Source organism: Electrophorus electricus, chromosome 4, assembly GCF_041902795.1.
Source record: "Electrophorus electricus isolate QZ-2024a chromosome 4, ASM4190279v1, whole genome shotgun sequence".
Classification (NCBI taxonomy): domain Eukaryota; kingdom Metazoa; phylum Chordata; class Actinopteri; order Gymnotiformes; family Gymnotidae; genus Electrophorus; species Electrophorus electricus.
The window spans coordinates 15,720,206-15,739,991 of NC_137500.1; the positions used below are offsets into that span (position 1 = coordinate 15,720,206).

At 40.3% G+C, this 19,786-nt stretch overlaps 3 protein-coding genes across 5 annotated transcripts; 2 read left to right on the forward strand and 1 right to left on the reverse strand.

Moving 5' to 3' along the window:
- Window positions 1-217: 217 nt before the first annotated feature.
- pgm3 (phosphoglucomutase 3) lies at window positions 218-6,637 on the forward strand. Its single transcript, XM_027011138.3, has 13 exons — window positions 218-362; window positions 995-1,201; window positions 1,320-1,504; window positions 1,618-1,685; window positions 1,914-2,047; window positions 2,768-2,963; window positions 3,438-3,595; window positions 4,357-4,440; window positions 4,677-4,775; window positions 5,151-5,270; window positions 5,452-5,574; window positions 5,795-5,968; window positions 6,122-6,637. The coding sequence occupies exons 2-13, from the start codon at window positions 995-997 to the stop codon at window positions 6,209-6,211; spliced, it is 1,638 nt and encodes a 545-aa protein (XP_026866939.2). The 5' UTR covers window positions 218-362; the 3' UTR covers window positions 6,212-6,637.
- A 170-nt stretch (window positions 6,638-6,807) lies between these two features.
- On the reverse strand, window positions 6,808-10,920 carry ngs (notochord granular surface). 2 transcript variants are annotated; one of them, XM_027011140.3, is made up of 11 exons: window positions 10,327-10,920; window positions 10,080-10,230; window positions 9,824-9,973; window positions 9,582-9,701; window positions 9,269-9,364; window positions 8,757-8,891; window positions 8,467-8,577; window positions 8,269-8,379; window positions 7,925-8,049; window positions 7,358-7,600; window positions 6,808-7,257 (listed from the first exon to the last, which is right to left on the reverse strand). In XM_027011140.3, exons 1-11 carry the CDS (start codon window positions 10,593-10,595, stop codon window positions 7,167-7,169), a joined length of 1,602 nt encoding a protein of 533 aa, XP_026866941.2. In that variant the 5' UTR covers window positions 10,596-10,920; the 3' UTR covers window positions 6,808-7,166. The 2 variants fall into 2 exon arrangements, with proteins under 2 accessions (XP_026866941.2, XP_026866943.2); XM_027011142.3 differs by having other exon boundaries at window positions 6,808-7,252; window positions 10,327-10,919.
- Window positions 10,921-11,544: 624 nt separating this feature from the next.
- Window positions 11,545-19,491, forward strand: ccnc (cyclin C). Of its 2 annotated transcripts, none has more exons than XM_027011135.3 (12): window positions 11,545-11,701; window positions 12,834-12,940; window positions 13,341-13,425; window positions 13,938-14,007; window positions 14,111-14,162; window positions 14,531-14,586; window positions 15,334-15,369; window positions 15,455-15,546; window positions 16,057-16,124; window positions 17,234-17,313; window positions 17,673-17,791; window positions 18,024-19,491. In XM_027011135.3, the coding sequence occupies exons 1-12, from the start codon at window positions 11,670-11,672 to the stop codon at window positions 18,076-18,078; spliced, it is 852 nt and encodes a 283-aa protein (XP_026866936.1). In that variant the 5' UTR covers window positions 11,545-11,669; the 3' UTR covers window positions 18,079-19,491. The 2 variants fall into 2 exon arrangements, with proteins under 2 accessions (XP_026866936.1, XP_081568749.1); XM_081712623.1 differs by having other exon boundaries at window positions 15,487-15,546; window positions 16,013-16,124.
- Window positions 19,492-19,786: the final 295 nt, after the last annotated feature.

A 19,786-nucleotide genomic window follows, 5' to 3' on the forward strand; every position in this document is an offset into this window, starting at 1 on the left:
TTTCAACTGATTGCACTAGTGTCTATTTAATGGTCAGCACTGACTGCAAATTTGATTTGTGTTTTGAAGGCAACGTTTCATTATGAGCAAAGATTTGCTTTTACTTGACAGAGGTGCACTTTGGAAAATTATGGAGAAATGAATTCGTCAGAAGGGGCTCTTGAATCCGTTTACGGCTTTCAGCAGGGGGCGAAATTACTGAAGCGCGAAGAATGTGTCTTGCGCTGCGTCTTACCGGCTCTGATTCCCCTGAACGCTCCCGACAAAACGGGATTACGTCAGACGGCCACATCACCAATAGGAAGTAAAAGCCATTCACTGTTGAATTGACATCAGTGGGTAGTAGTTTGACAACTGAACAAGTAAGTATGAAAACACAATAGTCGTTTTCCTCTAACTTGTTGAGAAGAAGGCAAGGAGAAATTGCGTGTTTATTCTTTTTTGTTGTTGTAGTCTAGATAGCTAGCCACATATGTTCATAATGCAACCAGCACTTTCAGCTTTAGCTAGTGATTCATTCTGTCTTAACCTGTGACCAGATTGCAGTTAAGTTAGCTAGCGGTAGCTGACCTAGCTATCTAGCTAGCAGTAGTGAAGGTTTATCTATTTTATCAGCTAACGCGTCATTTATTCTGTCGTCTTTGAATGTCAACTGTAAGTTAGACATCTAGGTTAGCTGCCAGTTTCGTGTTGTGTTAGACATTTATCTACTTATTTCGCAGATTATATCATAGCTAAGTAGCAAAGTTAACGAGTTAACTTCCTTGTGTCATTGACGTACTGCATTGATTCGTGCACAAAATACACAGGAACTAACGCTAGTTAGTAAACCTACACTACTGGTTTTACAGAACAATGTGTGAGGCAGATTATGGCTCATCGTTTTATATTAGTTTGAAGACCAATACAACCTGTAGCGTTAATGGTCTCTGGGGCAAAACGCAACTACAGAAAATAGCTTCAAGCATTCTTTCCCTTTCTGATTTCTGTAAAGATGGCCGAGTTTGGCGAGGTGTCCCAGAAATCCACGCAACATCCAAAGCCAAAGGGCCTGACGCTACAGTATGGTACAGCAGGGTTCCGAACCACCGCAAAGCATCTGGACCACGTCATGTTCCGTATGGGCTTGCTGGCAGCTCTGAGGTCCAAAAAGACCAAGTCCACTATCGGAGTCATGGTCACCGCCTCACACAATCCTGTGGTCAGTGTAGTGCTATGAGAGTACACACTCACACAGCACAGGACATCTGCATTGTCCTTTCTCATTGCTGACTGTATACACACGCCTTTCTCTCACTTTACCCATCTCTTTTTCACAGGAGGATAATGGAGTGAAGCTGATTGACCCAATGGGAGAAATGGTGACCCCAGCCTGGGAAGGTTATGCCACACAGCTAGCCAATGCAGAGCAAGAAGCTCTGTGTACTGTACTGAAAAACATCATGGAGACAGACGCCATCAGCATGAGTGAGACAGCTAACGTCTTTGTCGGCAGAGATACCAGGTAGCCTGTTGTGCAATTGCTTTTTTTCCTTAACAGAATAATGAAAGCTAAAATAGTTAATGTAGTAATTAGTGTAATGTACTAGCTGATTGGCTGTGGTTGCTGTCACTCAGGCCAAGTAGTGAGAGCCTAACAAAGGCTGTGATTGATGGCGTTTCCTGTTTGGGAGGGCACAGTCAAGGTGTGCTTATGGCTAAGTAAATTTTACATTTTTGATTGAAGGCTTAGGCTGTTTTTTCCCCAGTCATGTATTATAATAGTAATTAAACTGATTCATGTATTCAAGTTTTCTGCTACAACAAATTACATTTTAATAACCTCTTTTACTTGATGAAAATGTTTTTGATTTAATTAGTTTGTGTGCGTGTGTGTGCATGTGTGTGCATTTGTGCGTGCATGTTGGTTTCAGACTATGGCCTGGTGACCACACCTCAGCTGCATTATATGGTCCGTTGTCGCAACACCCATGATTGCTATGGCACCGCCACATTACAGGGCTACTATGAGAAACTCTCCAAGGCTTTCATTGAACTCACCAAGAATGTAAGACTCTGGGAAAGCAAGACTATGATAAAAATAAAACACATGAGCACCTGTCTCCACACAGTTACATGGCAAATAGGTTATGTCAGAGGTGTCACTAGAAATATATGATTAGGGTGGCTAAGCCCCCCAGGAGAACTGCAAAAATAAAAAGAACTATGCATTGAAACCTGTCTTAAATAATGCATTGTTTAATGCAAAAGTCATTTTTAGTTTGCTTATTAAGTAACGTTAAATTAGCATTTGTTCAACAATCAGGGTTCCTCTGTCAGTTTCATTTCAGACAAATGACATTCAGATACAGAGACATACAGATTATGTATTTTCTTTACTTTTTTGTTGAGGTTGCACAGTCTTCAGGAATATTCCCTGACACAGAGACACACACAGTGCGACAGACTGATTAAGATTTTATCAAATTACATCTTTCAGACTTTCAAATTTTTGTACAGGTTTCAGGGCTGCTGTATGTAGCAGTACCTCTTCCAGGTCCTAGTGCCCTCTTTCCCAGTATAATGTGACTTTGGAAACACAGTTGTGTGGTTGAATAAGAGAGAATGAAGGAGAACTTGATTTTAAACTAATAATGCATGCTTATTTTGGGGACTAAAGAAAATTTTAGGGCAGATATAGCCCCCCTAAAATGGGCCTAACAACGCCCATGGGTTATGCAACATAGTTTGCACATTAAAAGTTTAGTTTCCTGCACCCATCTCCCAGGCTCTTAATCGCACCGATGACCAGAAGAGGCTGTTAGTAGATGGTGCCAATGGGATCGGAGCACTCAAACTGAGAGAAATGGAGGCATTTCTCAAGTATGAACTGCAGGTGGCACTCTTCAATGATGGCAGCAGTGGCAAACTCAACCACCTGTGTGGAGCTGACTATGTGAAAGTACACCAGAGAGCTCCTGAAGGTGTGTGGAATGTTCTGCAGTGTTATCATACTGGCCTATAGGATATTGCCAGACATACTTATGCAGTTTCATGAAGACACACACATTAAAGTGTGCCAAGCCGGAATTCAGTGGCATTGGTAGCTTCGGAACAGCTCGTGCCGTATCAGACTGAACTTTAACCTTAACTCATTATGCATCCTTCTCAAACGTGGGCTTTCTGACACCAAGAACAATAAAAACCTATTGGACAAATTGCTTCACAGCTGATTTTTTTAAAAGTCTAAACAGGGCTTTAGTGATTTAGATGTTTGTTCCGTTGTGAAATCTTTAAGCTCCTTCACATAAGCATTGGAATGTGTTAGAAAAATCTTGCAGGAGTTGTGCAGTTTTTATTTAAGCCATTGTAAGTCCCATATACATGCCTCTGGTTTTGATGCAGTAAAATATCTCTCTCCCTCTCCCTCTCTCGCCCCCACCCCCTCCCATACGCAGGTATGCATATGGGTCCAGGTGAGCGTTGCTGCTCATTTGACGGTGATGCCGATCGTATCATTTATTATTACAACGACACCGCTGGCCGCTTCCGTCTGCTGGATGGGGATAAGATCGCTACCCTCATTAGCATGTCCCTCAAAGAGCTTTTGACACAGGTACAAAAAACAACAACAACAACAAAAAAACACATTTGAAGGTTCAGTTTATCTCCTAAATGCAAACCTGACATTTTGTTCAAATTTTCCAATTTTATAATAGGTATGCTTAATATATAGTAGACCCTGCCATATGCAAACTCGCAATACATACATTCACACATATGCATTACATTTATGGTATTTAGCTGACGCTTTTATCCAAAGCAATTTACAATTATGATTTAATACAGCTTGGGCAATTGAGGGTTAAGAGCCTTGCTCAGGGGCCCAACAGTGGCAACTTGGTGATGATGGGGCTTGAACTGGCGACCTTCCAATTTCAAGTAAAGTACTTTTAACCACTGAGCTACCACTGCCCTCAAAATTAGCAAAAGTCCAAAGAGAGAGTGGTAGAGTGGTAGAGTAGTACATGTAGTATTGTTATAATTGGCTACATTGATTTATATGACTATCCAACTTTGTTTTTTTTTAAGTTACTAGAGTCTTTTTGCATTATCTATAAGAAAAATGTGAAAATATGAAATATTTAGGTATATATGGGGTTCATTATTTTTAGCACTGGATCTTGGTACATATTGGTCACATGGTGGGGTCTTTCTGTACATACATGTGATGCATGATAATGCTGTACTTGTCACTAAATTCTTATAGTAAGAGTATAGTTTTTTTAAATTATGAAGAGCTAAATGGAACCAAAGCGCCATTAACACACACTAAATTTGCTTTAATTTTTTGAATGCATGTATGTTTTTGTACAGGCAGGGTTGAACATTCAGGTCGCTGTTGTACAAACAGCATATGCTAATGGGAGTGCCACAAGATACCTGAAAGATGTCATGAAGGTAAATGTTTCCAAGTGTGCCACGATATTCTCCTATAAATCATAAGGATGATGGTATTGACTGGATGGTTGTTCATAAGGATCAGGATAATTCCTTATGTTTGTGATGTGAGACTTGGTTTTCCAGTATTCTTTAATGTTCTATAATATGTAATTAGCTTTGCATTTTTGTTTAATATCAGTGAGTAATAATCCATATTTCTCCATAGTTTTCCAAACTTTTGTCTCTACTCTTAGGTCACAGTGTGCTGTACGAAGACAGGTGTGAAGCATCTCCACCATGCTGCTCAGGATTTTGACATCGGAGTTTACTTTGAAGCCAACGGCCATGGAACGGTGAGCTTACTGTAATACCTTTAGAACCTACCTGTTTTTTAAATCACCTTTTTATAGCTATTAGGTCTTAATGTGCTTCTTTCCCACAGTTTTTAAAAGAACTCCTGCAGTGCACTAAAAACACCTTTTTTACTCAATTATTTACAGTCACAAACTTCAACTTTAAATTGTTTTTATTAAAACCTACCAAGCTAACATGGTCCTTCATCTCTATGGGTTCATTGTCCATATGGGCATTAGCTCTATGTGACTTTTCTTGATGACAGTTTAATGATGACTAAAGTTGTAACCGGCTCTTTCTGAAGCATCGGAATACTCACTGAACTGTTTTAAGTCTTCTGAACAGAAACAGCTCAGCTTCAAACTGTTTTTAAGGTTCTGTTCAGCAAAGAAGCAGAAAAGCAGATCCGACAGCTGGTTAAACACAGCAACGCCAACGACGAGAAGAAACGTGCCGCCAAGCTTCTGGCCAGTACCATCGATCTCATCAACCAGGTAAAACCACCAGCACTGTTCTGCTCCCTGAGCCTCCAATGAGCCTAATCATTATGAAGATTATATCAATCTCCATCTCGTAAATGTCTCTATGTAAACTCATTAACTTCACTGCATCTCTCTCTCTCTCTCTCTCTCTCTCTGTCATATATATATATATATATATATATTGCTTCCATAGGCTACAGGTGATGCTATTTCAGATATGTTGGTGATTGAAGCCCTGTTGGCTATCAGAGGAATGAGCATACAGGGATGGGACACCCTTTACACAGACCTGCCCAACAGACAGCTCCGAGTCAAGGTGGGTTGGCCTTTCAGCACACCAGCTCTCAATATGTTCCTACTGTGGGGTGCCTTATCGGGCAGTCACACGGCTTCCTCTCTCACCACTGTAATTTGCACTATACAATGTCTGGTTGTATGTATGCATGTGCGAATGCAGCAAGTGGTTTAAAGATACATTTACGTTGACTTTGCACAAGTAGTTATAAATTAAAATTACAGCCCTTTTTCACTGATAGGTAGCAGACAGGCAAGTGATAGACACAACAGATGCGGAGCGTCATGTGGTGATGCCAGCAGGTCTCCAGGATGCTATAGACACCCTTGTCAAGAAGTACAAACAAGCACGTGCCTTTGTCAGACCCTCAGGTACTGAGGACATAGTCAGAGTATATGCCGAGGCTGACACACAGGTAAATACATTCACACACTCTCTCTCATTCACATTTACATGCACAGAAGGGCCTCCCCACTCTCTGTAGGGATGATTCAGAGTTTATTCATTGCTTCAGGTCATATACGAAATGTGTGGCTTTTGGTAATATGTGAAATGTTTGGGTATGTAGGAGGGTGCAGATGGTTTGGCATATGAAGTAAGTCTGGCTGTGTACCACCTGGCTGGGGGAACTGGGGAGGAGCCGAAGCCTTTAAAGTGACCACACATTCAGACTACACACATCTGCCCTCAAGAGGCCAACATTTGGTTTTGGGTTGTTTTTTGGCTGGGGGGGAAGGGCGGGTTGTTTTATTGTTTTGGATACTGTCCTGTGAACATCAATGTAGATTTCATATCAATGGCACAACTATGGTAAAACAATACCACATATTTCAGTTTTTATACCATGAGTAGTATGAGCTATGTTCATAATCATGAGCCTTAATAAATAGATATTATATATTTGGTTGCCCTTCTCTTGGGCTTCTCATGATGCACTAAACTAATGTAGATTGATTCTAACAGTAAACATTGCTCAGTAATTATTTGTAATTGTATTTTGAGCATTCCTAAACTGCATACTTTTATGTGAAACAGTTTGTTTTTGTAACGATAAAAATAGGAATAAAAACTGATGCTATCCTAATTTTGTTTGTAGCCCATTTGTTGCTTGTCAGACAGCTGGGACCAAGGCTATTGCCAAGTGGTTTAAATATACTTGCCTTAAGCATTTCTTTCTATTCAAACTCTGTCTTGATGATCACAGCAAAAAGTCAATAAATTTGGTGTTTCTGATAGTCAGCTCAACCAGTGATGCTGCTTTGAAGTAGTTTATTTTGTCCACATTTGAATAGAACCAAGGGACATACGGGAGGTTAAAGGCTTCAACACAGTCTATTAGCAATTTAGTTTTAGCACAGCATCCACAAGAGACGAGGTAGATGGTGAGGAGTAACGTTCCTGCTTTTGATCTCTGTTATAGTTTCTAGTAGCGATTAAAATGTAAAGCCTTGAGACTCATTGTTTGGTAATATTCTTTGACGTATAAGAGTAGATGGTCATAAGCAGTGTGAACCAAGCCATCATATTGTAGTTTCATGCTTCAGTTTCACGTTGGCTAGTGAAAAGGGGGGGGATGAAAGGAGGTGTTCGAGATCAGGCAGTTTCAGAGCGCTTTACTCGTCCATCTCGCTGACCGCTCCAGAGATGGTGATGGTGCGTTCTTGTGAGTCTCTGTGAATGATGTCCTCATCTGCCCTAACTGTTCTAAAGCCAAAGACAGATGGCATTAGAAAGGCTACAACACACACACATATATACCACAGTACAGTATTTGACATACTTGGGCAGAAGTGCCTACTTTTACCTGATGAGCATGGTCTTCCTCTCCGTTACCTCCACGGCCTGCTCCTGGGTGACCTCTCCCAGCGTCCCCTGGGATTTGACAGAGGAGGAAGAGGCTGCTGCTTTTAGCAAGGCCGTAGCTGTTCCACCGGCTCCCTGACTGAGGCCCAGCCCCGAGGCGCTGACCAGCCCTGCGCCGACATTCATCAGAGACAGGCTACCCACCATGGCTGTAAGCCGGTTATCCTCGCCTTCAATCAGCTTCCTAAAGGACAAAAATGGAGCCTACATACTTTAGTTCACTTGGCAGAGTAGGCAAAGTTATGTGCTAGCAACACTAAAGTCATGGGTGATGTCAGCTGTCACTACTTAGGTCACATGGATGTTTCTTTGGAAATTACAGTGATTTTTTTTTTATATATATATATATATATATATATATATATATAAATTATTAGTTTATTTTTTTTATGAACGAGAAATTGCATGGAAACATTTATGTAAAGGATTAGATCCTTCACAGAATCTGGTCATGCCTTTTAAAATGAAGATGCAGTTCAGCTATGCTTTTCAGGTTCAGTTATACTACCTATATGTGGTGATCTCAATCTCGAGAGCCATTTTCACATTCAGTAGGTCCTGGTACTCTTTCAGCAGCAGAGTTATCTTCTCTTTCACCATCTTCATCTCCACCTTCAGTGCCTCAATGCGAGCCTACAATCATGCACTGAGCTGAAACTTTATAAACACTTATGAAGCTTAATCCATTTTGACAAGTTCAGTTGAAGGTGTGAAGCAGGTATGAGCTTATTACTCTTATGAGCCTGCTCAGAAATACTTGCCACAGGTATATACAAGATGAGCCTTCAGCTTTAGTAAAAATGCAATGTAGGCATCAATAGTGGATTCTCAGTAAATCTACTGCACACTTACCTGCAATTCCTCCTCCTCTTTCATGTATTTTTCCTGTGCATCACGGATCTGAGCCTGCAGAGCTTCATTCCTGGTTCTGAGAGCGTCCAGCTCCCGCTGCTTATTCTGGATCTGTGAGCACACGTGCATACATTGGGAATGGACCTGCACAGTTAATGGTAATGACTAGAGGAAGAGCTGTAAAGGAAGTGCACTCACATCCTTCTTCAGGGCAGTGATTTCCTCCCTGATACCCCGGAGGGATTCCACGTGCCGTGACGATGCCACGTTCAGGTCCTGGAATTTTGTCTTATACCACGCATCCATTTCCTGGTGATTGCAAAATCAGACAGCAACATAGCCATAGATAATTTGGTACCAAAGCCACACAAGAATTGTTTTTTTTTATCTGCCTATGTCCAGAACTGAGAATGATGAGATACAAAATTGTTTCAGTGAGAGCACTGGCTCATGAGGAACATTAGAGCTGGAGCTTCAGTGAGGGCTACCTGCAGGTTACGTGCCGCGATGCTATCATACTGGGACTGGATCTGTTTGAGGGCGGATGCCAGGTCTGGCAGCGAGAATGACACATCCACCTTAGCCACGGTTCCGTAAATCTGGGCCATTAGCTCTTCAATTTCCTGATCAGGAAAAAACAAAAATAGCACATGCACACAAACACAAACAACATTTTGAACCAAACTTGTTTAAAAAAAACATTTTTTTCCAAGTAACCAAGCTTTTAATTATTTGGAGTCAGTGAATGAATGAATGAATGAATAAATGAATAACATATAAACAAAGTGCAACAATATAGTAGAAAAGCAGCTCCGAACAGAGTACCAAACTTGAAATTTTCCGTGTTAAACTTGTACATTATCCTCAGTTTCATTTTCAAAGTGCAAATAAAAGTTTTTTTTTTTTTTTAATATGGGTAAGTCACTGAAGTAGTATTAACAGAAGTGCTGAAATTAGACTCATTTTGAGTAGTTTACTGTAGTACTGGGAACGACTCCACCTGTTTGTGAATCCGCTGAAGGAATTCCATCTCCACCTCCAGGTTTTCCAGCTGCTTCTCTAGAGCAATTCGTGCGGCCGTGGCTGCATCAACATCCTGGGAAAGGGAAATATTAACCGATAAATGGCACCTTTGTTTATTTTATCTCTGGGTAATCATAAATAAGTTCATCTTCCTATGTGCACACAAAACCTGAAGGCTTATAAAATGTTCAATCACAGTTGGATGCCTCGCCTCACTTTATGCTATTAGAATTCTAGGCCAGCCATGAGGTTGTTAAAATGTGTCATTGGAATCTGACATAACCACTCACTGGCTTGAAAACTTCGATCTCCCGCTCAGCTTTCTTTCTGGCTTCCAGGGCTTCCTCGTACTTAACCTTCACCAACTCTAATTGTCCTGCCATAGCCTCCTTAGCAGCAGTAGCAAGATCCTTCAGGACGAGATATTAGGGCATTAGCGTGAACACTTTGCTGTATTTGCATGAGCACTTATCGAGTGTGTTATTATGTAAAGGTAGATAAATGTTGTGTGCCGTCCCTGTAGCTGCCTCACCCTCTGGACCTTCATCTGGTCAGCAATCCTCCTGAGCTCTCGAAGCTGCTCTTCATACATGCTGCGCAGACCGGATGGCTTCACAAAGCGGCCTTTCAGGGCATCGATCTCAGTCTCGAGCATTTTATTCTGCTGCTCCAGAGAGCGCACCTTCAAGACAACCAAGCCAGTTTAATGTTGCGTATCCAGAGAGAACAGTTGCATGCTTCCCAACAGCCAATGACAAGGGAAGAGAGCAAAGACAGATGCGTCTTACTTTCTCAATGTAGATGGCCAGACGGTCGTTGAGGGTGACCATCTCCTGCCTCTCACTCGTGCGCGTGCTGAGGAAGGCCTGGTTATCAGCGGCGGCAGCTTCCAGGTCCAGCGGTCCGATACCGACACAGAGCGCGCCCATACTCACGCTGCTGCAAGAGCACAGAATCAAGTCTGAGCGGTGATACTACAAACGTAAACCTTTACATGAAAGAGAAAATGTAATAATAATAATAATTAATAGGTACCTAGTCATGCATGACCTGCGCGTGCCCGAAAGTGCCCTGCGTCCCGTTGTCCCGATGCGGGAGTAGCTTGCGGAGCGGTGGCGAGTCTCCCGACGACTTGGAGAGGGGCTGGACACCCTGATATGGTACGAGGAAGAGGAGGCCAGGGCGTCCTCAAAGTGACGGCGGTAAGAAGACATTCGTTCTGGGCTTGCACTCATTCTGAGGCCGGTGGATTTTTCAACTCTCCTGCTTTGACAAGACGGACAGAATGTCTTATACTCACTCATTCAAGTGTTTTATAGCCGCTGCTTGGACCTACCCACCCGTCGAGGAATCTCGAACCATTTTAACACTTAGTTGAACCTCTTAAAATATCTCACGCACCATCATGAAGAACCTTTAGGCCTACGCGGTAAAAATAGAAGCGTGCACTAACTTAATTAAAGGAAGAGCGCTTACTGTATTGTAGCAATCATGCTACATTTAAATGATTCACAGTGGCATGAAACCTAGCAAATGCAACGCATTTTTTAAAACAAAGACTTATTGGGATAGCGTCTAGGAGCGCAGGATGGAGAAACTCTGTTGTCTTTACTACAGAGCTGCAGAGGGACATATGGAATCTTAAATTTAATTAGTCCGTGAAACGTTGGCAAATTCCAGATCTGCTGTCACGGTGTAGGTGATTATGACACTCCCATGTTACTGTCAGAAATGAGTGGCAAATTCAGCGGAACCTAAATATATAACTTTGTAACACTTCTAAATTCCTACATTTGTAACACTTCTGATCATTCGCTTAGACCGCTGATTTGCAGTGATCTATCAAGTAAGTATCGGTTCATGGTTAACATACATTTATGTAAAAACTGGAATAGGTTAAAGACTAATCGAACTCAATTTTCCCTATTATCCTTTCAAATTCTGGTTGTCAGAAGGAAAGAATAATCTTAAATCAGTTTATTGATTTAAACAGTTTATTGATTTATGTTTTAAACATAATATTTAATCACACAAAACGAAAATCGTTGTTAATATTAATAGAGCAAAACCTATTATTATAGTGTACTTACATATTTGTTTCTGGTAAAGCAGTAGCAAAACTGTGTTGTAATTGTGTTATATGCCTTTATTTATCATAGTATGTCGTTTTCTTAGACACACGTCTCATTAGTCCTTCAGAACCACTTTCAGGAGTTCTGTTGTGCTCCATCGGACATAATTCTCGGTCGGACAAAGAATCATCGGAGTGTTTTTTTAGGTGCCCCTCTAGTTGAAGTGACCATTTAACTCAAGCGTCCATTACTTTCTAGAAATTTAAAACCATTCAAGATCATATTTTCTACCTCAACTTGGCCACAATGGCAGGGAACTTTTGGCAGAGTTCACATTAGTAAGTTCTTCCATTCGTTATGAACAATTTCTTTGTTTCAGGACCTGCTGTATTGCGAATTTGGCTCACATTTGTGAGCGCTTCATAGCTAGCTAGCTAGCTAGCCTAGCTAATGTTAACGTTAGTTCATTATCTGATTTCTAGATATCTAGCCAGACACTGTAATGTTGTTGAATAAGAAGTCGTAAATAAATATAATCGGGGATAATTTGAGAAGCATCCGATCTAACTAAATTTTAAGGAATCCGTCTAGACTGGCAGAATCCGCTAGCTAGATGGCTAACGCTAGCTTTATATCCGTTAAAATTTGTAGACAGCCAGTTAACTAGCTAGCTGTCTATAGGTGTCTGATGTTAGCTAGCTAGCTAGTTAACCTACCTACATTAAGATAAATACTAATACCTTTAGTAACACATCATTAAAGTTTACTAGTTTGAATAATTCAGACCTTAAGTTAATGTCTTCAGTAGTGACCAATAAAAAAGAAAGATCCTTATTGTGAGGATATAATACATGTAGCAGTGGCTATCTAAATTAGCTAGCAAACGTCATTTGGACTAAACATGTATCGCTTGTTGATTTATTTGAATTATAAATGTAAATAGCCCATTGCTTTCTCACTCAGTTAACTGATTAATAAAACATTTGCTTTGTCATTTTAATTCTTGTACTTGCACCTAGTCCGCAGTTCTTAACTGATTAAGATATATAGAATCATTGAGGTTGCCAACATATAGTTTGTCTTCATGTCATGCTCACAAATTTAGTATGTTCATATGTGGACTTCTAGGCCAGCCATATTTTGCCATACACTTTGCCATATATGAAAGCCTTGTCACCTTGAATAGCAGTATTTAGTTAGTAAAAATAAGGTAAATGCCTTGACTTCCTTCCTTCTTTTCCTGATATGAATCCACAATTTAGTAGGAAGTTGACTGGTTTGGGATTTTGGGTAGATTGGAAGCCAGCACCTAGCCTTACAAGTACTCCAAATATATTGTAATGTGAGACTGCATAATCTCCTAAATTATATTAGTTATGACAAGTTTAATGAGTAAACAGGAGTCTGTAAATCTCTCTTATCTGATTTAAATTCCCAGTTTGATTACTTTGTTTGTCTTTGTGTTATTAGCCTACAGTGGGTCCTGGATAAGCAGGATCTGCTGAAAGAGCGTCAGAAAGATCTGAAGTTCCTCACAGAGGAGGAGTACTGGAAACTGCAGATATTTTTTGCGAATGGTATAGGACAATGTGATCATTTTACATTTTGTGTATTAAGATTTCCCCTGTATATACATGTATGCACATGTATGTATTTAGCTAGTTCTAAATCTTTTAGCAGTGATTAGGAATGTAGATTAATGTCTAATGTATTTTTTGTGTTATTTAAGATGTGATCTGAATCAGTTTGTGACAGTGGAATAGTAAGAAGAAACATTTATTTATGAGGGTGAATATAAGAGAGGGAAATAAAATGGGGAATAGTTTGGCATTAAGCGCCTAAAGAAGACATCCATAATCCTACTATACTGTCTTAAAATCTCATGTTTTCTGAGGAATACTGTTGTACCCCTGCCAGAATTTAATGAAACTCAGGAAAAACAGATAAGGTCAGAGAGTAATTTCTGCTGTGTTTTAGTAATCCAGGCCTTGGGGGAACACTTGAAACTGAGACAGCAGGTCATTGCCACGGCAACTGTCTACTTCAAGAGGTTTTATGCTAGGTGAGTAGGCTAATTAGATCATTTAAAAATGGCTGAACAACGGGTGGTTCCAAATTGTGCTTCAAGACCCTCCTGTGCTGAAGCTTTCAGACCACAATTCCATCTCTATTATTTTTATCTCACTCTTTTACTGTTCTAACCATTTTTTAGCCAAGATTGTTAACAACCATCTTTGCTTGTACTAATGCTGTGTCCTGAAACGAAACTAAAACCAGTTAGTGAAAATATCATTAAGGCATATTCCTGAACGGTTCTGCTTCCCTAAGCTCAGTGCTCAGAGAGCCATTCGTACTCCATGCCAAACCTTGTCCAGGTGGACAAGCCCTGTAGTTTACTTCTCAGTCTGTGCAGATCGGAAAGCTGTGAGTGTGGCTACGTAGTTTAAAATCATGGGAAACCAAAACTTTATCCTCACTTACCGGTGTTACTATGGAAAGTTCCAAAATGCATTGTTTTACGTTAAATTTAGGTTGAAAGTTTTTTTTGTCACCAGTTTGCCCTTATGTTTGCAGATACTCTTTAAAGAGCATAGACCCAGTGTTGATGGCTCCTACTTGTGTGTTTCTAGCTTCTAAAGTGGAGGTAAAAAGCAAATCATTCCCAGATTCCATTCCTTTACTTTTTTGGTATTTAATTACACATTTAGTGCAACATGTAATCCCTTGTAATCTTTTTTTTATGACAGGAATTTGGAGTTGTTTCAAACACTCGCCTTATTTCTGCAGCAACCTCTGTGTGTAAGTGAAGGAATACGAACACTGTGGCATAACATCCAAAAGCCCCTCAAACAGTTGCTAGTCAGCCTCTGTTTTCCAAAAATGGACAACTACATGATGTTCCGAACTTGAAGATTTAAATAACAATTTAACAAGTTTTGGAAATATGCTCTCTCTGCCTGGCAGAGCCAAATGATCCTTGATGTTAACTTCTGTTTAACTTTTTTTTTTTGATGTTTTGGTTTTGTTAAGCAAAAGCTGGAATTTTGATGGAACCATGACTACTGGTTTATTATACAGACTGTCAGCAAATTATGGTACATTTTAAAAATAGATTTTAAGTGTACTCTATTTAAAAACCAGAGACAAGTTTCTGTTTATCTCAACAGTGAAAACACGATTCTCCTATGCCTTTCCTAAGGAGTTCCCATATAGAATGAATCATGTAAGTAACATTAGTCTTGTATATACACTTTTTTTGTTTCTACATGTATACATGTAATAGGGATTTTAATGATAGACACAAGATGTATTCAACCCTTCCTAAAAGCATTGACAAGTACTGTATTGGTTAAATTATGCAAAATTGACAGCCACCCTTCTGACAATGACTTGCTGATTAGCTTGTGTGAAGGGAATGCCAAGCTTGCACCTGTGTGTTTGCATGGGTGTGTGCACTCAAGGGTTGGGTTTGTGTTTGTGTGTGTGTGTGTGTGTGTGTGTGTGTGTGTGTGTGTGTGTGTGTGTGTGTGTGTGTGTGTGTGTGTGTGGAGGATCTAGCATTCTTTAGTTTTGTACCATATGTCACTCTTCTGACATTTGTGAAGGAATTATGCACGCGCTCCTGACACCCCTGCGTAAAACTTGTGTTGCCATGGAGAAGTCTCGCTGCCTTGGGACATTGAGGCGCTATGACACTTCTCATATCACACAATGGCTCTAAGTGCTTTCTGATGGTCAGCAGGGTTATTTGTGGGTAGTCGCACATCCACTGCTCCACGTTCACACAGGTGTCACCCAGGCCGCCGGGGTGCTCACTGCTTTACCCGTGGGCCTCGGTAGAGGCGAGTGGCAGTTGTTGGCGCACATACCACATTAGTTAGTGGGTTATTGAGATGTTTGTGGCTGTTTTTCATTGTCATGTCAGGGCTGACTCAGTGGGTTTTCTTTCCGTCTCTCTCTGCCTTTGCAGATCTTGGAGTGTGAGTTCTACCTACTGGAGCTTATGGTTAGTGTGTCCCGTCCCATCCCACCCCTCAAATGCACAGAAACTGCTGTTAATGTCACTGATCTGAGGTCTGTGGCTGTTTCAGGACTGCTGTCTGATTGTGTACCACCCCTACAGACCTTTATTGCAGTATGTTCAGGATATGGGTCAGGAGGACATGCTCCTCCCCCTAGCATGGTAAGACATTTGTGTGTGTGCGTGCATGTTTCAGGCTGTGTAAGGGTTGTAAGATGCATCATTTATTAATCATTAGCATGATGGCAGGACTGGGGCACTTCAAATCCTATGGATTTTAATGACTACTGGTAGCTAGTTCTTGAACAATATCTTATGTTCCTGATGAGTGTTCAATGACTTTTGGCATGTTGTACATTGTGCAAACTAACACAGGCAATTTTTAACCAAAAACGTCCTGTTTTCCCAAATATGTTTTCAGAAACTGTAACGAATGTCTGCAATATCTAGCAATGTAATCAAAGAATAATGTTCTGTCTGTATAATGTCGCCCTAGTGTATTTGCATGGGCACCTGAATGTATGCTGTCTATTGCTCATCGAGTATTTGTTTGAAAGTAGTAGCGATGCATGCCCTGGGCCATAGACCTTTTGTGTCCATGAAACAATGTATGCTTTGTTGGTTGCAGCAGTCTGTTGATGTCTGCGGTAACATTCCTCTCTGCCTGTACAGGAGAATAGTGAATGATACGTACAGGACAGACCTATGTCTGCTCTATCCTCCCTTCATGATAGCTCTTGGTAAGTTCTGTGTTGGGTTTTAGTTATAAAATCGTCAGGGATGGCATAGATTTAATATGTTCTGTCATGATATTGGTGACCACAACAATTATGACTTGCTGTATGCATTTCAGTCTTATTAAAATAGATTGACAATGTTGATACCATTGATAGAATTTCACCACAACAAACAAAAAAGTATATCTTTCAGATATACTTTCTGGTCCAGGGTATCTTCCAGAGTTTTTTTTAATTTTTATTTTTTTATGAAGCTCTGAACCCATAGTTCTTGTGCTGATATTGCTTCAAGAGGCAGTTTAGAACTCTGTAGTGAGTGATGTGTGCACGTGTTTGTATGTTATGCAGTTAAACTTTAGATGTTTTAGACAATGACATGCTACTTCACAAAGTTGTGCTTTAAAATAAAATTAGAATTTTTAGCTAAAATATTCCATGCAATATATCGATGTTTCTCAGCCGTCCTTGGGGCCGACCACACAGTCCACATTTCTGATTTCTAATGCACTTATACACTGGTTTCTAATACACTTATATTATGTATTTAGTGTTCTTAATGGCCTGATACAGGAGTACTGAAAGCTGAATGAGAGCAAAATGTTGACCCTTTGCTGGGACTGGGTTAACAAACATATTAAAAATTGAGTCTCATTATTGAAAATCGTATTGAACCTGAACAACTCCATTTTCTACAAGTATTCAAAACAACAGGGATTACTGCTGTGGCTTCATACTTTTACTCGCATCATTTGATAATGACTATGTGACATCTAATCGCATTGTGAGGAAAAGCCAATGTCTTAGGTCACATGATCATTTCTAATTATTTAACATTTAGATTATCTTAATCTTATCTTGGGTATTATCATATACAGCTACCATATGATCACTCTTCCTTTTTATCTCCTTGCCTTAATAGCTTGCATCGAGACAATTAACAGAAAGTGTTGTACTTTTGAAATAAACAGCAAGTGTGACGTTGTTCCTTTGATAAATGCCAAGCTGTGACACCATGCTGTCTTTTTAAACTTGTTAGTTATGCGTGTTACTGGTTTGGTCTTGTAGTGCCGGTGATTCTAACCTCTGTGTCCCTGCCCCTCTTCCGTTGCTAGCATGTTTGCATGTAGCGTGTGTGGTGCAGCAGAAGGACGCCCGGCAGTGGTTCGCTGAGCTCTCTGTGGACATGGATAAGGTAGAATCTGATACTTACGGTGTATTAGTGCAGTTCTCCCAGTGGAAGGCTTGCATGGCAGTTTCTCACATCCTGTAGCCTGAGTGCTTATGTTGCTAAGCTTGTAGAACTTTTTTTCTGGTGTTGCTAACTGTTATTGCCCTTAAATGGTGCTCTGTAGGAAATGTTCCCTTCATTTCCTGGGTTTATAAAATTAAGATGCCAAGTTGCATTGACCAAGTTGTAGTTTTCAAAACCAAACTGTTGTCTCTGAGGACTGCATTGGAAATAACTATATTGTTCCCCTTAACCATTTTAGCAAGTAATGTTTGAGTAATTATCTCTTATTTTGTTTCCTTCTTGTGCTGTCCTTTGGTTAGATCTTGGAGATTATCAGAGTAATCCTGAAGCTTTATGATCAGTGGAAAAACTTTGATGACAGGAAGGAAATGCCTGCCATATTAAACAAAGTTCCCAAACCCAAGCCACCACCCAACAGGTATGACGGACCAGACCTGACCAATAGATAATCGCGGCTGCACTGGGTTAATATTACAATAGATGCAGACATTGATGGATTGCCTCAATGTCAGGAAATGATGGAGATGAAGATAAAACTAGAGCTACCTCCTTCTTAATAAGACTTTGGTTTATTTAGACGTGTCATTGGCAAATTTATTTTATTTTTTTTTCATTTTGTGTCCTCTTTCCCCCATTTTCTTGTTTCGCAGTGAGAACGATCAGAGCTCCAACGGGAATCAGAACAGCTCATACAGTCAGTCTTAAAGCTCACCTCTGCAGAGGCAGCCAAGGGGAGTCCAGACCAAACACAGCAGCGCACCATGGACATCTGACTTCTGTTCATGTCAAGAACCCCATTTGTTTTGATGATGGAGGATGATGCAAACTCAATTTGTAGGCTGTCTCTACATCCATTCGAGGTCTGCCCTTATGATCTCCAGCAGCAAGAGCAGTTGTGATGTCACTGTTTCCTCCACCAATCAGAGTCTGTGTTAAGCTAATGTTTGCTTACTGAATGGAGCCACAATGTTGGCCTCAGCTAACCAGTGATGGAATACTGCTAGGACTCTGAGGTGTTGCTTCAATATGGCTGTACTGTGTCATACTGTTGGCTTATCATTACGGCCACATACACACGCACTCACACACACACACACACCTGCCTGTGAAGTGTGCTCAGCTATGTTGTTCTTTATCCTGATCCTGACTTCCTTGAAGAATCCCATGAAGCAAGTGCTCTATGGGAACAAGAAAACTTGACCATTGTTTCCGCATTCTGTGTGCGCGCATGTGTATATGTGCAAGGTTGTGTGTGTGTGTGTGTGTGTGTGTGTGTCTGTCTGCGCGCCTCTTGTTGACCATATCACAGGTTGTATTCCTCAGGGAAAAAGCAGTTTACTCCACAGAAGGCTGTCTGTGAAATAACTGGTCACAGGGCTACGTGAAAGTGATCTCATTGGACCCTTGTACTGTGTACTCTAATCCTGATTGGATATTTTTCCTGTCTTTTGTTGCAGTTTGGCATAGGCACTGTGAATGAGAAAGAACAGGTTATATTTTTTTCTTTAGAAGTTCTTGTCCCCCCCCCCCAAAAAAAAAACCTGCACTTGTAAATATGCTTTTATAATGTATATTTAAAAAGTAATCTTCAGATTAATTTACTTCGTATTTGCCTATAACCAAACACTTATTTTAATTTTATGTCTTGTTGAAAATATTATGTAGATTTATTTTACTGCTGTTAGGTGTAGTATGTGATGTTTGTGTATTTCAAACATCCAGCAGCCTAATGGCTGTGTTTTTCCCATAGCCAGTATGTGTAATTAGGTTTTGAACATTATTGTTTTTTCTGTTGAAAGGATCAAGAGATGTTTTCTCTGATTGATCATTACGTTTCTCACAGGGGCCTTTGATTGTACAACAGCAAAATACTATTCTTTGGCACAAAAATTAATTTGTATTAGTGCTGTTTTGGTATCCTTTTTGGATGTGTGCCAGCTCAATATAGTTCTCCCGTGATATGGCTTTTTCTTTTTGTTTTGTTTGTTTGGGTGTAATACTTTCCTGTAAATATTTTTAAGGAGTCCAAGTGGAGTAGAAGGTATTTGAATTTTGTCTTGATTTTTTTGAGTGTCACAGATTGAATGCCTTATTCAATAAAGCTGCTGGTTTGAACAAGCATGTCGTCTTGAAAACGAGGAGGAGATGGAAGGAAATCCTTTTACTTTCGAGTAGTCATCTCGAGTTCCGTTAACATTACCTCGAAAAATTACCATGAAATGTTAATGACTGGCTGGATTATTAATGAGTACTCTCAACCCATTTTAAAAGAGCGGTCGCGTTACGTCATCCGAGGGATCGTGAGCACCTTTGTTGTTCGGTACAATTTAAAATTTTTTTATAGGACCCAGAAATCCCTTATAGTACACAACGTAAATCATTTTATCATCTCCATGTGAAGGAGATTATTAGC

Coding starts and splice junctions, on each gene's coding strand:
- pgm3 (XM_027011138.3), top strand. CDS start 995: ATGGCCGAGTTTGGCGAGGTGTCCCAGAAATCCACGCAACATCCAAAG. Junction 1,202..1,319: donor CCGCCTCACACAATCCTGTG/GTCAGTGTAGTG, acceptor TCTTTTTCACAG/GAGGATAATGGAGTGAAGCT. Junction 1,505..1,617: donor TTTGTCGGCAGAGATACCAG/GTAGCCTGTTGT, acceptor GCTGTCACTCAG/GCCAAGTAGTGAGAGCCTAA.
- ngs (XM_027011140.3), bottom strand. CDS start 10,595: ATGAGTGAGTATAAGACATTCTGTCCGTCTTGTCAAAGCAGGAGAGTT. Junction 9,974..10,079: donor TGGCCATCTACATTGAGAAA/GTAAGACGCATC, acceptor GTTGTCTTGAAG/GTGCGCTCTCTGGAGCAGCA. Junction 8,578..8,756: donor TCGCGGCACGTAACCTGCAG/GTAGCCCTCACT, acceptor TGCAATCACCAG/GAAATGGATGCGTGGTATAA.
- ccnc (XM_081712623.1), top strand. CDS start 11,670: ATGGCAGGGAACTTTTGGCAGAGTTCACATTA. Junction 13,426..13,937: donor TTCAAGAGGTTTTATGCTAG/GTGAGTAGGCTA, acceptor TTATGTTTGCAG/ATACTCTTTAAAGAGCATAG. Junction 15,547..16,012: donor ATGCTCCTCCCCCTAGCATG/GTAAGACATTTG, acceptor TGTTGGTTGCAG/CAGTCTGTTGATGTCTGCGG.